The sequence below is a fragment of the Nothobranchius furzeri genome, chromosome 1 (genome assembly GCF_043380555.1).
Source record: "Nothobranchius furzeri strain GRZ-AD chromosome 1, NfurGRZ-RIMD1, whole genome shotgun sequence".
Taxonomy (NCBI): Eukaryota; Metazoa; Chordata; class Actinopteri; order Cyprinodontiformes; family Nothobranchiidae; genus Nothobranchius; species Nothobranchius furzeri.
The window spans coordinates 61,955,099-61,971,789 of NC_091741.1; the positions used below are offsets into that span (position 1 = coordinate 61,955,099).

The 16,691-nt window shown below is 39.7% G+C and overlaps 1 protein-coding gene across 3 annotated transcripts in view; it reads left to right on the plus strand.

The window, feature by feature from the left end:
- Positions 1-16,691, plus strand: part of tafa2 (TAFA chemokine like family member 2) — a 128,736-nt gene that overhangs the window by 99,432 nt on the left and 12,613 nt on the right. For 2 of the 3 annotated variants that reach the window (XM_015953753.3, XM_015953762.3), the window contains exons 3-4: positions 1,485-1,640; positions 15,480-15,604. In XM_015953753.3, the coding sequence (XP_015809239.1) occupies positions 1,485-1,640; positions 15,480-15,604 (281 nt within the window). The remainder of the gene's footprint in view (positions 1-1,484; positions 1,641-15,479; positions 15,605-16,691) is intronic. The other variant, XM_015953770.3, reaches the window with a different exon arrangement.

Genomic DNA, 16,691 nt, shown 5'->3' on the forward strand with positions numbered 1-16,691 from the left:
AATTCAATTGTCAGATCCTTCTGTTTTTTTTTCATGGTCTCTGGTCGTTTCCCTTCTTGCATTTCTGCTGTCATCTCAGCCTCTGCAGTGATCATATATTCTATTTTGATTGCATTACATTAATGATTTATCATTTACAGAATTATTTAAATTTACCAGAAACATTTCTTTCAGCTATAACTTGTTTCTGATTGGAGTGAATGTAATGAATCCGAATTCACTAAAAACTCAAGTTCTTTTGGACACTTTTGGGTGTGAGATTCCACCATTTGAAACTGGTCTCTGAAAATGTCTTAAAATGTGAACTCTGGATAGATTTTTCTACATACCAGTACTTCTAATAAATAATCATGCATTTTATATTGACCAAATAACAACAAGTTGGATTTTTTTATTTTTTTATATAAGCAGCTCTAACTGTTGATTATTTCAGGCTTCGATATCTGATGTAAATCATAACTTATACACCAAAAATATTTAGTAACCACAGCAATACAGAAGACAGGAAGTCCAACTAGATCATAAAGAGAAAGTGTTCATACACGTTAACAAGAGGAAAGAGCAGTTTGCCCTGGTATCTGTGTAAGATTAATCCATCACAATTCTACTTCAGCATTTGACATTGAAACTTTGTTTTTCTATCACATTGCTGATCTATTTAGATAAATGTCTGTTAAACAAATTGTTTCATTTCAATAATACACCGTGAAGCTGCTTCCTGCTTTTTCAAGGTTGGATGTGACCGGCTCAGGTCAGACAGCTGGTGTCTGTTTATGTTCAGGTTTTCTGTTTATGGCAGCAGCAGAAATTCTGCAGAAACTACCTGATAATGTCACATGCAATTAAAAGCAGGGTGAATCAGTTCAGCCTCTAAATAATTCACAAAATGGAAAGTGATTGGCTCTAAGTACTGCAGCGCTGCACTTTCCCCCTCATGTCTGACTTTTATTTTTAAGCCTGCAGCTTGTGAGAAAACCATAAATGTGTCATTCAGTTTATAGGACCTCTGATAATAATCTAAATGTTTGACTTATTTGTAAAAAAAAAAAGGCTTTTAAGGAAATATCTGATCCATCTTTCTACTGAGCTTTGTTCAAACATGCAGTTTTAATCAAAAAGTACAACTTTAGTGTTTAGAATTTTTTGCAGGACTTAATTAGATCAGCTTCAAAACACTGATCTCAAATCTGAGGTGGATATTTGTAATTTGTGTAGGTAACTTTGTGGTTTGACCAGTTTAAGATGTTAAGTCTAAATATCTGGTCGTGTTTCCCACAGATTTAAAGAATATTTTATGTGTTTGTGTTTAAAGACAGGATGATGGACTCACTCTTTAAAAGAAATGTGTGGTTTACTTCTCTTTGTAAGTGATTTAAATAACGCAACAACCCCCAAAGGGTGATAATATTTTGGGATGCCAGTCGTTACTGATAATATTCCCTCTCAGTGATTCTTTTTTTTCCCTTCTCTCCTGTTTTCTCCAGCAGCATACCAAGTCCGTACAGGCACCTGTGAGGTGGTGGCGCTGCACCGCTGCTGCAACAAGAACAAGATCGAGGAACGGTCACAAACTGTGAAGTGCTCCTGCTTTCCTGGGCAAGTGGCCGGCACCACCAGAGCTGCCCCATCATGCGTAGATGGTACGATCCACATGCTGAATAATTCCTCTGGAGTTTTGGGGTTTATTTATTTATTTATTTTTTGCTTCTTTACCTGAACCTTGAGGACGATAGTGTACCTGCTGAGATCATCACCAGCTGGGAGAGTTTAATTCAATGTTTGGATATTTTTCTTACCCCACATTTTTGTATCATCTTAGAGCTTAATGGTTTCACATGTCCTTCCTGAAAAGATGGACTGTCAGAATTTATGCTACCAACATGTTCCTTTTCTTAGAAAATCCAAAGAACATCCAAAAGGAAAATCCATCTGTGGCCTGTTAACCCTCTAATAACGCCCACTTTCTGTTCACTAAAAGCTTTTAGGAGTGCAAAAACAACTTGAAGGTGGGAGTTCATTTTATATCTATAACAGTAAATTACATCTGAACTTTGATGCCAGTTTTAGAGTTTAATTCCTTGTTAGTCTCACATCCTTATGGAGGCATTCTTTAGCTCTCTTAAAGTGACAGCGTGTAATTTCCCTGGTGATAGGGGGCAGCACATATCTAAATCATTGCAAGCAAGCAGTATTTTTAGTTTGAGTGAGACCTTACCAACAGATGGCCTTTAGGGACAAAAATCCCTGTGAGCGCAAGTGAAGAGGCAAACGTTTAAAACAACGTTTATGAATGGCGAATGTTTTGTAACCATTTTGTAACCAGTAAAGGTATTTTGTCCTTACAAGCTCCCATACAAAGAAACATGGCGTTGCCCAGAGACTGAGGTGTTTCTCAATGCCAAGGAACCTCACCTTGATGTCTTGGCCTCATCCCGGTTGCCTAGGAGATACGTCATCAGGAAGCGCCAAGGCGTGTTCCAATGTTCATGTTCTACCGAGGTGTCTGTTCTCCATTTGTTAGCCGTATAGCTAGCAGCAAGGATACATGAGATGTGCCTTGTAGCCTAGCCTTGGTCAAAAATTTCTCAGAATACAGCGCAGTATTTCCAAAAGGATGGCGGATCAGAAGTCGGCAGCTACTTCGGGGGCAATTTTCAAGTTTTAATGTAAGTCAACTAATTGTAGCTGTTGGGCTAATATATATATATATATATATATATATATATATATATATATATATATATATATATATATATATATATATATGTTTTTTTTTTTATTCAAAGCAGTTATCTATGGTTGGTTAGATGCTTAGTAGTTGCAGCTTTGGTGGCTAGCAGGAATAAACTCGCTTACATGTTTAACACAGTTATACACATTTTAAAAAGTAAAAGTCTCGTTATATATTTATATTGAAACTTATACATATAAAATATAATGTTATCTCCCATGTCTGCAAGTGCAAGTCTGTTCCATTTAACCGTTTTCATTTTTATAAAGAAGGACAGTGTCTTTGTAAGCCAGCCCAGGCTGTTTCTCACCTTGACATTGAGAAACACCCTTAGACTAATAGATATGAATAAGTAGATGACCCATTGATTGCTAGAGAGTACTGATTGACTATTGACTTTTCTAGCTTAACTGATGGGACTTATTTTGTTTCATTATATTGAGATTTTATTTATCATGCCATACTGTCAGATTTTGTGAAAAAGCTTGATAAAATGTGTTTTTAGTTGGGTAAGCGCCTTTCTCAGTAGAAATGAATGCACTGGGGGCGAATGGAGACCCATCCACTACTGCAGCTCAAATAGGCAGCGCCAGTCCACTAGACGTCTACATTTAATATATGTCTGTGCTTAGACCCGCTTCCATGTATTTTAGACCTAATTTTTATGGTTATATGTTACGAAGCCGCCAATAGTTTTCAACAACTGGGCATCATTTCATTCATTATCAACAACATTTTGATTGATGTTTCCAGAGGCTCCAAATATGTCTGCTACTTCATAATTACTTTTATTCATTTTCCAACAAACTAATTTTATCATAAAAACGCTGTTCATATTAAAACTTAAATAAATACAAATGTAATTGTATTTAACCCTCCCACTGTCCTAATGGGTGTGACCCGGTGAGGAAAGTTTATGTTTATTAGATTTTATTTTTTTGGCTGACGCTTTTATCCAAAGCAACTTACAATTTATAACCTATAGAACACGCAACTCCACGCAGAAATGCCGCAGCCGAGTTTCGAACCTGCAACCTTCGTGCTGCGAGGCAACAGTGCTAACCACTGTGCCACCATGCAGCCCAGGTGAGGAGGGAGCACCACCTCACCCCTGCCATGTGGACCTCAAGGGATAAACCATCAATCCTGCTCAATGGTCAACTTTCCTCACGGGGTCACCCATAAAGACAGTGGGAGGGTTAACACCGCACAACAACACAGTGTGCAGCCTAACCAACTCATGTCTACATTTTTCATGGTTTAAAATTCAAAGAGAAATGTGGTGTTAAGAGTGAGAATGTTTTCATCTTAGAGAACGTGCTAATTTAGTTTAAATTGTTTTTGACACAATGATAATGTCAGAATACAGAAAACCACCTCACAAGTTTAGATATTTTTGTTGCATAAACTCATATTCACATCTGTTTGCAATGTTAAAACTACTATTCTTTCTGAGAATGATACAAACACTAACAGGTCCTGAATCTGATTGATTATGTGGGTAATATGCTGAAAGGTTTAGGTCTGACTGTGACGGCTTCCTCTGCAGACTGTAAAGTCAGAAAGCTAAAAGGTCTCTAAACATGCTAATGTGCCAAGCTTCTCCAACTCAGCCAAAGTGGCAGCTTCACTTTGGTCTGAAATGCTCAGCTTTCTGGCAAAACCCTAGATGGCTCATGTTTGACCTATTCCTTGACATTTTGGTATTGACATTTTCTGCAAATTAGAGCTGTGAGCCACCGGCCTCGGTTTAAAGCTCTTCCGTTGATCCCAGGGAAGAAAAAATGAGAAGCACTTAACCTTTTAATTATTCTTTCTTCCAGGACAAGGGATTACCTAGAGCTCCACTTGGTGTGAGACAATCTCTTCATAGGAGGATGAATGAACAGACATCAAAGCAAAACTAGATCTCACAGCAGAATTTAGGAAGGGAGCAAAGAAAGCATGTCTCTGTGTGCTTGAGCTTTGTTGTTCAATAGTTATAACTGGATATTACATATATATAGTTTAAAGGAGTGGTTGACTTGCTTAATCAATACATTTGCAGGGGTCTTTAGTAGGAACGAATGCCTTGTAAGTTGTTCTCAGAGGGAAAATTTACTGGTGCACCATTTCTAGGACCCAAAAGTTGCCCACATCACAGCTGAGCTTCAGACGGCAGGTTAAAAGTCTTGTTTCCTGATATTTGGACATCTTGCTTTGGATTGGATAACCACAACACCACTGTCGGGGTGAAGAGGGAGATGAGCCGGAAAGCCAGGCTCTCGATTTACCGGTCGATCTACGTCCCAATCCTCACCTATGGTCATGAGCTTTGGGTAATGACCGAAAAAACGAGATCGCGGATACAAGCGGCCGAAATGAGTTTCCTCCGTAGGGTGGCCAGGCTCAGCCTTAGAGATAGGGTGAGGAGCTTGGACATTCGGGAGGAACTCTGGGTAGAACCGCTGCTCCTCTGGATCGAAAGGAGTCAGTTGAGGTGGTTTGGGCATCTGGTCAGGATGCCTCCTGGACACCTCCCCGGGGAGGTGTTTCGGGCATGTCCTGCTGGCAGGAGGCCCCCGGGTCGACCCAGGACACATTGGAGAGGTTACATCTCCAATCTGGTCCGGGAACGCCTTGGGGTCCTGCCGGAGGAGCTGGTGGAGGTGGCCGGGGAGAGGACGGTCTGGAGCTCCCTAGTTGGGATGCTGCCGCCGCGACCCGGACCCGGATAAGCGGAGGATGACGACGACGATGAATCACAACACTTCCTCACTTGCAACGCGGATGTTTTATCTTCAAAAGTACCACAAACCTGGTGGGCTCTGCCATGCGGCTGTTAGTGCAAAAGGGTTTGCTTCTACTAGCCGAAACGTTCTCTTCTGTTTCCTGGACACTAAACCAACAACAGCCTTGCCCTTCAAGAGTCAAGATGGTTGGGTCTATGAATGTTAAGTGACAGTGTGATGTAGTTCTGTCAGGCTTTTCTGATCCTAGAGGTTCACTGCATATTTTCTATCAGAAGCTGAAGCAGAAGATAGAGTTTATTTCCATGTTCAGCCTGCATTAAAATCTCAGTGACTGGTTATAATCAGAAATAAAAAAACATAAAAAAATGTTTTTTTAGTCAACCATTAAACCTCGACCTTCAAGGTTCCATATCATGCTATTTCAAACCTTAGAGAGCAAAGTTAGGCACAGTATATAATAAAAGTTTACCGTTGGCACTAGTGAGATGTCATTTATCTTAAATACGAGTGATTTTTATCAGCCTGAATTTATACCTGGAAATTAAATGTTTAGTTTCAGTGAGACTCCACTCATGCTCACCCTGAAAAAATGTGCCAACACACATTAACCAGTGGTTCAGGTGTCCAGCGTAGCACTCGAACCACTGGACTACCAAGTCTGTTACATGAAAATAGTCACCCAGTGTTGCCAACTGGTTGACCCAAAAATGCCCCCAGATGACGCCACGTGCTAATTTGGATATTAGTAACATCGTCACGTCACACTGGCGTTCATACAAGGGTATCGTAAGCCTGCATTCTGGTATCTGATGAGGTTTTTATAAACAGGGGTGCACATAATATTTTTGGGTTGGCACTCAGGGGAGAACCTATGATTGTTGCTTGGTCCTCACATTTTTTAATGCACTTATTTCTTAACCCATCTCACAATAGGAAGAAAACAAAGTAACGTGTTGATGATGCAACATATTTGAGGTGATTGGCTGAGGTGATTGGCTCCAGCTGAGTGGACGCTGGCACTTTTGGCTGCCGCTGCTCTCTGGTCTTTCCTGTCCGCATTTAACTTAGACGGTTTTATTTGATTTTATTTTTTATCTGTTTTTAATCTCTTATCTGGATATCGGTATTTTTTTTTATTAGTTGTGTGTACCAGTGGCCTCTTGCTCCTGGTACCACCTGGATAACGCCCTAGCAACCTCATCCACTGTGCAACAGATGCTCTGAGTCACTAAAATCTGACTACTACCTGAACTATTCTTGGCTTCAACACTGACTTTACAAACTCTACATCGTATCCCAGTGGCCTGCTCTACTCACCATACCGAGGAACTCAGGAGATCTTGCGGTCAGCCTATCCGCTGCATGCCCAGACTCCCACCGACGACTGGATCAAGCCGCAATGTGGGCCACCAAGATCGTCGCTCTGTAAATATTCCTCTTCATCCTTCTCCCTGACTGTCTTCGCCCGGTGTCCGGCCTGTACCAGTATGTGGCCGCAGAGATCCTCAGACTCCGGTCCTCTCAAGCTGGTCCTCCACCTCCTGGGCTGCTCCTACATCCGTCTGAATGTAATGTACATTTGTCTGAAAGTAAAACACAATGTGTAAACAGCTGCTTTTGTGATAACAAAAATGAAATAAAATGAATTTTAAAGCCCTTAACAAAATTACTATTTCAGAGCACTGAAGTTTTTAAAATGGCATAAATGCCGTTTTTATTTCTACAGACTCTCATCATCCTCATCATCATCCTCCTCACTATCCTGACTGGCTTCCTCCAGTTCACACACAGCAGAGGACAACTTTCTGATGTTCTCTGCTGTTAGTATGTTTATCAAACGCTGGATGATTGCAGTTTTTAGTGTCTATGTAAAAGGCGCTGTTTTTGTCTGCCAGGGTGGAGCTTGCTTTAAAATGCTCCAGAAATGTCTTTCTTCCTCCATAAAATCTTAGGTGCGCAAATGCGTGCTGCAGCTTTTATTCAGGTGCACATTGTTTATTTTGACAGCGCATGCGCACCTGCGGACCACTTCAGTGCACACCTGTTTATAAATAAACAACTCTCTAGTTTATAACAAACAACAAATTCTTTTACATCCAGATTTCTCAATTTCTCTCAGAAACAAAGAACGGTTGCTACAACATTTAGCTTCCATCAGGACACCTCACATCCACCACACCACATCTCATTTTTCTTATCTTGTCATGTATCATTAGTTTAGGAAAAAAAATTAAACTAATTTTATAAACCATATACTGACTCGGTCTAAATGAATGCAAATTATGTTTATGGTCCCTGAATAAGCAAAAAACCCTAGAATCTTCTGATTAAACAATCAAAGATCAATCAGATTGATATTTCATATTTATTTGGAATCATTACATCATATTTGTCATAATTAATATGTGTTAATTGCTACATATTATGTAAAATATGTAGCAATAGTTCATTCATATATATATATATATATATATATATATATATATATATATATATATATATACACCGTAAATCCTCTAATATTGGCCTGTATTAGAGGATTTACGGTGTATGTATATATGATCTTTTTCACTGAATATTTTTAAAACATGTTGGTCTTTCTTAGGATTAAAATGGAGGAAAATAAAAACAATTTTATTAGTTACAATGATTATTTAGTATTACTAAAATGGTCCAAATTGCTTTGATGAGAGAAATAAATTCTAGAGGTATAAATGAATTTATATTAAGACAAATTTGGTGTGGTCATCCAAACTGTTCTGTTATAGGACAAAGCTAAGACCACCTTCTCCCGTTAATCTCACTGACTGTAAAGCCCGATTTATACTTCTCTATCTGCATCTGTGCGGAGACACGCAACACCATTATGCGTCAGCACAAGGGCTCTCTAATGGGCTCACAGAGGGTGATGAGACATGCCCAAAATTTTAAGCACCCGTCGAAAGTGACGGAACTTGTGATTGGTCAGGACATTGCTTCCTGTATATTCGTCACCAGCACCACTGTAGCGCCGTTAAAAAGTAAACAGATATTTAGCGGCACACCTCAAACAGAACACATTGTGGAAAAAGTCTGAAAATATTAACATTTATTCTCCCATGAGTGAAGGAGTACAAATTACAGAGCAAACGTTGACGGAAATGACGGGAAAAATGGGTTTGGAGGTGGCGACCGCATGAAGAGGTGGATTAGAATGAGGACTAAATTGTCCGTGTTACAAAGTCTCTGAAATATATAAACACATTAATAAATACACTTTCGGGGACCGGATTCATGAGTGTTATGGTGGCAGGATACCACAGAACAGCGCTACGCCCTCTGTTGTCCTGACCGGGATTTACTTTACACTCCGCTGTCTGAACAGAAGTTTGAATGTGAAAACCTTTCCGACACTCCGTGTGCGTCTCCGTTGCAGAGCTCATGGAGAAGTATAAATCAGGCTTAACATTTGTGCATTTACCAGCATTTTCTTGAAAAGCTGTTTTTTCCTCATAGTTTCTCCACTTCTCTGTTTTGTTTTCTCTCCATCAATGATAATAACGATGAACACCGGTGCACTGACCTAAAGGGAGCGGGTGTCTCATGATATAACCATTCTTGTGTCACTGAAGGAAATTCAGACAAGCCACAGACCTGTGTGTGTTAACGGGATGGTAGTTCCAACTTCCTGCCGATTGCAGGAAGGGCCAAAGTGCCTGACGGCTGCAGACTGCAGGTCTCTAGAAGAGGCATGAATGTGCAGCAGCAGGCGTTAAATCAGTGGGCTCCAGAACTGCAGCTCTACCTTTCTCTTCGTCCCGACCGGGAAAGACTGATGATGGGTCAGTCCTCGTTCACATGAGCAGATTATCATTCTCTTTCCTTAAGCCTGGTTCATGCTTCTCCGTCAGCTCCGCAAGGGACAGACACGCACGGATTGACGGAAGCGTTTTGCCCTCATACTTCTCTGTCTCCTGGAGAGTGTTGCAAAGCAATTGCCCAGCAGGACAACAGAGGGCGTAGCGCTGTGCTGTGGTATCCTGTCATGTATCCGGTCCAAGATAGTGTGTTTATATTATGTTTTTTGTACATAAGAGACTTTTTAACACAGACAAATTTGTCTCTCATCCTCCTCCACCTCTTCATGCGCTCGTCACTTCTAAACCCACGTTTCCTGTCATTTCCGTCCACAAATAAAACGCTTACCGCGCATCTTTTCACTCCTCCAGTCACGGGAGAATTAAACATTCATGTTTTTAGAGTTTTTTCACGAGGTATACTTCAAGCTGCTCCGTGTCTGCCGCTTGTTATCCTCGGCTCTCTTTATTTTTTTGAGGGCGCAATGGCGGCGGTGTAGACGACAGTGTCGTCCTGACCAATCACAAGCTTGCATTGTTCGTCTCGACTGACGGATGTTTAGAAAAGAGAGCTTGACTCCGTCCGTCCTTGCGGAGCTCTCCGGCAGGACCGCAAGGACATTGCATGTCTCCGCATTGACGCAGACGGAGAAGCATGAATCAGGCTTTACTCCGGGATAAACGGGTCAGAGCGCTAATGGTTTATTCTTTGCTAATCTGCAGGGAATATCTACAAATTCTACAGAAAGTAGCAAAGGGTCTCAAAAAAATGTCTCTAGATTTGTCGCTAGGTGCTCTTTGGAAAAAAAGTCATTGAGGGGGGCTGAAAATCGTTAGGAACAGCAACAAGGTCACTGAGCTGGCAACAATGAGGTCACCTAAGCCACACATCCTGTGCTGGCCAGGGGAGACAGACCAGAGACTAGCTTCCAGGAGAGGAGCAGGGCCTGATGACGAGACTAGTTTCTAGTCAAGTTTTACAAGATTTTCTAAGTCACAGTATAAATTTACAGCGGAAACTTGAAATGCACGAATGCAGCTAAACATGGGTTTGGGTTTTTTCTTTATGACGAAATAACAATATCACTTGGTAAAAAACTCCAAGGCTGGATTTTCCATGATATGGCCCCATTAAAGGTGTTTAACACTGAAAACCCATTTTATAATGATTGAAACGTATTAAATGAGTATTGAATGAGATTGTCCTGAGGGTCGTGGGATTTTGTTGTTTAGTTGAGATGGAAGCTGAAAACTTTGGGAACCACGGATTTAGACCAAACCAGTCTGCTCCGCCAGGTTGTTGCCTTTCTGATCCTTCAATCAGACTCGGGGTCAACTCAAAGACTCGTTTTTTACAACTATACAGTCAAAAACAAACTCTGTTTTTTACTCTCAGATGTTTTCTGTCCTCGTGCTTTTAAAGCACCATTAACCCTCAAGTGAAACGAATCCCAATGCACTCTCTGCTCGATCATCAATACACCCATTTTATTCCATATAAAACCGTTTTAATAGCTGCTGTAACGCAGCCGCCATCTGCCTGAGATTGACCCAAAGCTCCCTTGACTCCAAACTGCAGCTATAACCATGTTTGTGTTTTACAAATTGATTCCCCGTGTCATAAAGTCTACATTCAGACTGCGGGTTTGCGTTTGGATCGTCATTAAGAAGAGCACCGATGCTGCTGGAGGGGGTTGTGGGTCGTGGATAATGACCTTCTTAATAAAACCTAATTTAAATGATGTCTAGTGCTTTTTATTTAGAGACAAGTGAAGGAGGTAGCTCAGTGGTACATCTGCTTCAGCTGGCCTTCTCCGTACCCCACACAGATTCTGAGACTGGTTTGCATATTCTTACCAGATTGTATTGCCAGTCAAAAAGCTAATCTTACATCACTTACTTGAGAGGGCTGACAGAACGTGGGGTGGCTTGATGAGACCCAGCTTTGATGATCTGAAGAGAGTCATCTCTTCAAGTTTCCAAAGTCAGGTGGAGATGTGCTGATGCGTAAGTAACGGTGCGGGTGTTGGGGCGAAAGTTAAACACTGTCACTGCATTATTTAAGATTTCTTTCAACTCCTGCATATTTCTCCACTGGTAGAAACGTTTTAAACCAAAATTACCAGTCACTCGATTCAATGGCACATTTTTAGCTGATTGATTACAGAACCAAAGTTCTCCTATAAGGCAGAGCTTTGAATCCACTTTGCGTGCTGCTGAGAGAATAAAGGTTGTTCCTCTAGCTTTCAGCATTCAGCCTGATACATCACAGCAGGATACCAAAGGCCACCTCATTTTTATTTCACTCTCCTAATTGAAGCTCGACTGCTACAGTCTGTTAGCACTCAGAGTGTAAACGACTCCCAGCATCTTCCACACACAACTTTTATTTTGCTAGTTGTGCGATTGAGTTTAGGGGTGGGCAGATTGACCCAAATATTGATACCAACATAAGTATTGGTTGATAATAGAGTTCCTTTTGTTCAAGTTCAGCCAGTTACCCATGCATTATGGTTTTTCTCTCAGAGTCTGTGTGACTGCAGCTTCCCTCCCGGCGTCCCGGCGTTCAAGCAACTCTCCTCTCACTCTGGTCCTCTTTGGCTCACTTTGCCCTGCCTCTTCCCCCTCCGCTCTGCAGGAGCACGAGCACACACAGCAGCTCCCGGCTGGCCAATGTCCTCGTGATGGCGGAAAGATTAAGAATCGCCTCTCCATGGTTGATAAAATAGCAAATATGGAGTTGATAATGGGTTGTTTTTAATTTGCCTAAAATGTGTGTTGTGTTTTATTATGGATACAACCATTCAATAATATTGTAATTCCAAATGAGAACTACTGGTACCAGCTGTACTGGCCTCTATTTACTTGGTATTGGACCAAAGATTTTACACAATTTGTTATGTCAACCAGCCTTTATTGAGTTATAGCTATTTTGTTTATGCCAGTAATGATTAGCTGTGGAAGTCATCTTTCTAATTTATTAAAATGTGGTTTGAGTTATTTAGCTAACAGAAAGACAGGGTAAACACCAACACTTAATAGCAAAGCTTCAAATAATAAAGAAGTGATGGTAGTGTGTGGTGATTGTGATTCTTAAAGGGATACTAGGCAGTTTTGCTTGCTTTTAGCACCCTCTATTGTCTGTAGAAGTGAAACTATCTCCTTGCTGTGCGTTTGTCTTTGTAACGCCTTAATCTAACAGCTGAAAAATCACCCAGCCTTCTTAAAGCTGCTTTCGGGAGTTTACTCCTTTCAGAAAGTATGTATGATTTGACAGACATCCGTAAAAGTGGTTGTCTCATCATGTACAGTGATACAATGTAAGCAATAAGTTTTCTTATTTATTTATTTTTTGCTAAGCACACCCCCTCCCCGCAGGGCTCCGTGTAATAGGAAACTGAGCGCCGACCAGAACTAACCAATAGCGTTAGACTACCGCTTACGTGCTTCAAATTTAAGGAATAACTCAGTTGATGCAGATTTGATGAACTTGTCATGGACAAGTAAGTCTCTGATTTATAAATACATGAAAGCACAACATGACATGGGAAAAATACGTGCAAAACAGCGTGTTTTAGCTCTGTTTGTTGGCTACAGAAGCACATTTATTAACAGAAACGTGAAGTCGCCATTTTAAAAAACCGGAAGGAGTGTGATATGCTTGTCAGCCACTAGATGTTGCCATTGAATAAGAGAAAAAAGCCGGAAAGAAGCTTTAAGTGTCTACAGTAGTGATTCATCACTAAATTAAACAAATCAGTTGTGTTCATGATCTGAAACATGCAGGAAACGTGCTGAAGCCACACAGCAGCGTCAGGTACCTCAGCACAATTTTCCTAAGTCCCAGCAGGCCGATGCAATATTTTGGCCACAGGGGGCAATAGGGACTGAGTGACCTTTCATTAATCCAGTAAAGGGTCATTTTAGCACATACTGGCTCAAGAAAACTATTTAAAAGTATGAAAAAGTTTCAAATTGTCCCTTTAAACAGAAATCCATGTTTTTTTAATCTGATGGCACCACGTAGAGGCAGAAAAAGGTATCACAACTTAAGCACATCTCCCTACTTCTGCATTGTAGGCCGAAAGCAACGCCTCTCCTTCATTAATGTGCACTTCTAGCCAGTTAATAGAGCTAAAACTAATAACTTTATTAATTTCATGGTGTGATTTATATATTTATTCCAGAACTCTTGAAGGTGCTGTATCGAATGCAGGCTATTTATCATTATGTCAGTAAAGTGTAATTCACTTTTACGGGTTTCTAAAACATCAAACAAAATTCCTGAAAGGGAGAAAACTCCGGATTGCTGCTTTAACTGCTAGCACAACAAGCTCAATAGAAGTAAAACTGACTGAATTATAGTGCTAGCTAAAATTCACTGTTGCTGTCATCTTGTATTGGTTGAAGGTGTTTCTGGTCACATGCTTTGTTTAACAGTTTGATTGGGACAGCAGTAGCTTAGGAGGTAGAGCGGGTTGTTCAATAATCAGAAGGTTGCAGGTTTGATCCTGGCTCCGACCAGGGAATGTTGCTGTTGTGTCCTTGGGCAAGACACTTAACCTTGCCTGCTGCTGGTGGTCTGAGGGACTGATGGTGCCAGTGTTTGACAGGCCTCCCTTCTGTCGTGCGCTCCAGTGCAATGGGTGAATGACTGATTGCGTTAAGCGCCTTGGGGGGTTGTAGAACCCAAGAAGGGGCTATACTGTACAAATACAGACCATTTAAAGTGTCCAGTTGTTCAAAACATCATTTGTAAAAACGCCAGATAAAAACAGAGAGGAAAAAACATTATAACAATCATGGTGCTATTTTCACATTCCATTCAAACTGGGACTTTTCTGCCATGTTTGTTTTTATTTGTTTGTTTTTAGGAGGGAACCTAAACCACTGGTCATTTATTCTATTTTATTTCTGTAAAACCAACATCAATGTTTTCTATGAAACATTATTGACATTGGCAAGTTTTCTGTAGCTTTATGTTTTTATTCAAAGCCATTAAGCTTTGAATTTCCAGTTTTATTGAGTTTCTGGATGAACATTTTTCTAACTCTCACAAATGTAAATGGTCAGTTTCATCTAGATGGGCAACATTTGACACACACGACCGAATGATGCTGAGAGACAAATATCCCCCACACAGTTTAACATTCTTTCAAGCTTGTTGTTATTTAAAAGTCTGATTATTTTTATTGTTTAGTGACTTTTTGTCCCTTTTACCATTTCAATCAGTTATTTTTTCCATTTATATTAAAAATGTTGCTTTGTCATTTGACTTCCACACCTTGCATTTTAGTTTTTAAACTTTGCTTTAAATTAAAAGGAAATTTAAGGGTAATGTTTGTTTTCTAAAATGGATTTAGATTTTCTTTCACATCTATGTTCTTTTACATTTTCTAACTCCCTTTGTTCAAATTTGTGCTGATTTTTTTTCTAAATTTGTAAATTAGAGATCTGTTTATACGTACATACATATATATATATATATATATATATATATATATATATGTATACATATATATATATATACATATATATGTATATATATATATGTATACATATATATATATATATATATATATATATATATATATATATATATATATATATATATATATATGTATGTATACATATATATATACATATATATATATGTATATGTCTGTATATATATATATATATATACATATACATATATAAATATATATACATATATATATGTATATATGTGTGTATATATATATATATATATATACATATATACATATATATATGAATATGTATATGTGAATATACATATATATATATATATATATATATATATATATATATATATATACATATATATGTGTGTGTGTGTGTGTGTGTGTATGAAATTCACATTTAATTCTCAGAAATAATGTAACCAGACTGCGCTGTACTACCAAAGTAAAAGAAATCATAATCAAAAAAATCCCCATAAGTTCCTTTTGGTAGTTCATTTTTCTTTATTAAACTTTAATAATCAACTAAATCTATGTTGTGTTAACAAACCATGCCCAAACATTCCAACGGCTATACTGAAATTAACGTCAGGAAACAGTTTTTCTTTTAAATCCATGTGATGTTTAAGTGCTTATGTTGAGGAAATTTCAAAAACAAACATATCCAATATTTTCGTCTCCCTACTCTGATGTGTAGCCTCAATAGTGGAGCAGAAGTGGTGGTGCCAGATGCATCCGTGCCTTGACGGGGAGGAATGCAAAGTTCTTCCTGATCTGAAGGGCTGGAGCTGTGCGACAGGAAACAAGATCAAAACCACAAAGGTGAGACATTAATAAAAAAAAACACATCTCTTTTATTGGCGCCGGAATAAAACCTGTTGAATCAGGTGTAAACACGCTTCAAGGTCAACAAGCTGTGAATTCTCCTCCTGTCGCCTCTGCCTTTAACTAAAAAGCTTTGTGTTTGCTGCCTGTGCTTGGACCCTTGGGGTCTGATAATCAATGGACTGCCATGTCTCCTTAGCACTTTCAGGCCATTCTGAGCACCCAAACTGGCCAATTACTCACTCCAGTTACTTGCTTTTAACTTTGTAACATGATGCCTGTATCCTTCACTGTGTTATGACTGCCCGTAGACTTCAGTTCTGCCTCTCTCCATGTACTTAATTATTTAAACCGCCTGCACCGCACCACACCTGCCTGGAGCCGGGAGCCTGGAGCCTCTGGCTATTGATTCAGCGACTGGTCGGGACCTCAGAATAAGATATATATATATATACATATCTATACAGACACAGACAAATCTGTTGGTCCCCTCACAGCTCACTGAAAAAATGCTTCATTTCTCCTGAAAAGGCATTCAGTGAAAAGCAATGTTCCAACGTACATGTGCACACCTTCGGTATGTGATGGTGAACAAATGAAACAGTGAAAAAAATGTGTTTGGTGCTAAACGTTTTGGGACAAATGTATTGATTCCTCTAAAGAACCTGTAGGAACCCTGCCCTTAGACCTTCTCCAAGTTGATCCATGATCATGAGAGCAAAGCTACCATCATTATTAAAAAGTCCCAGGGTTGTGGGACTGTAACCAAGCCCCCAGGATGTGAACGCGAGGGCCAAGGAAACCCAAGTTGATCAGATGTACAGACGCTGGAAAGACAGCCAAAGAAGCCATCCAGGTTTGTGATGCATGTTGAACCTTAGGCCTGGAATGTACTTGCTTTTTAATAAGTGTTTAAAATGGCTGCCTCGCTTACCTTGCGTTGATTTGAATAACTTGTGCGTGTCACTTGAAATTCATGTGATGATTCAAACACTGCAATATACAAGTAACCAGTAGGCGCAGTTAACAAAACGAGTGAGACACACTGACCACGGTCACTTTGTCTATGGTTTAGAGGTCTTTC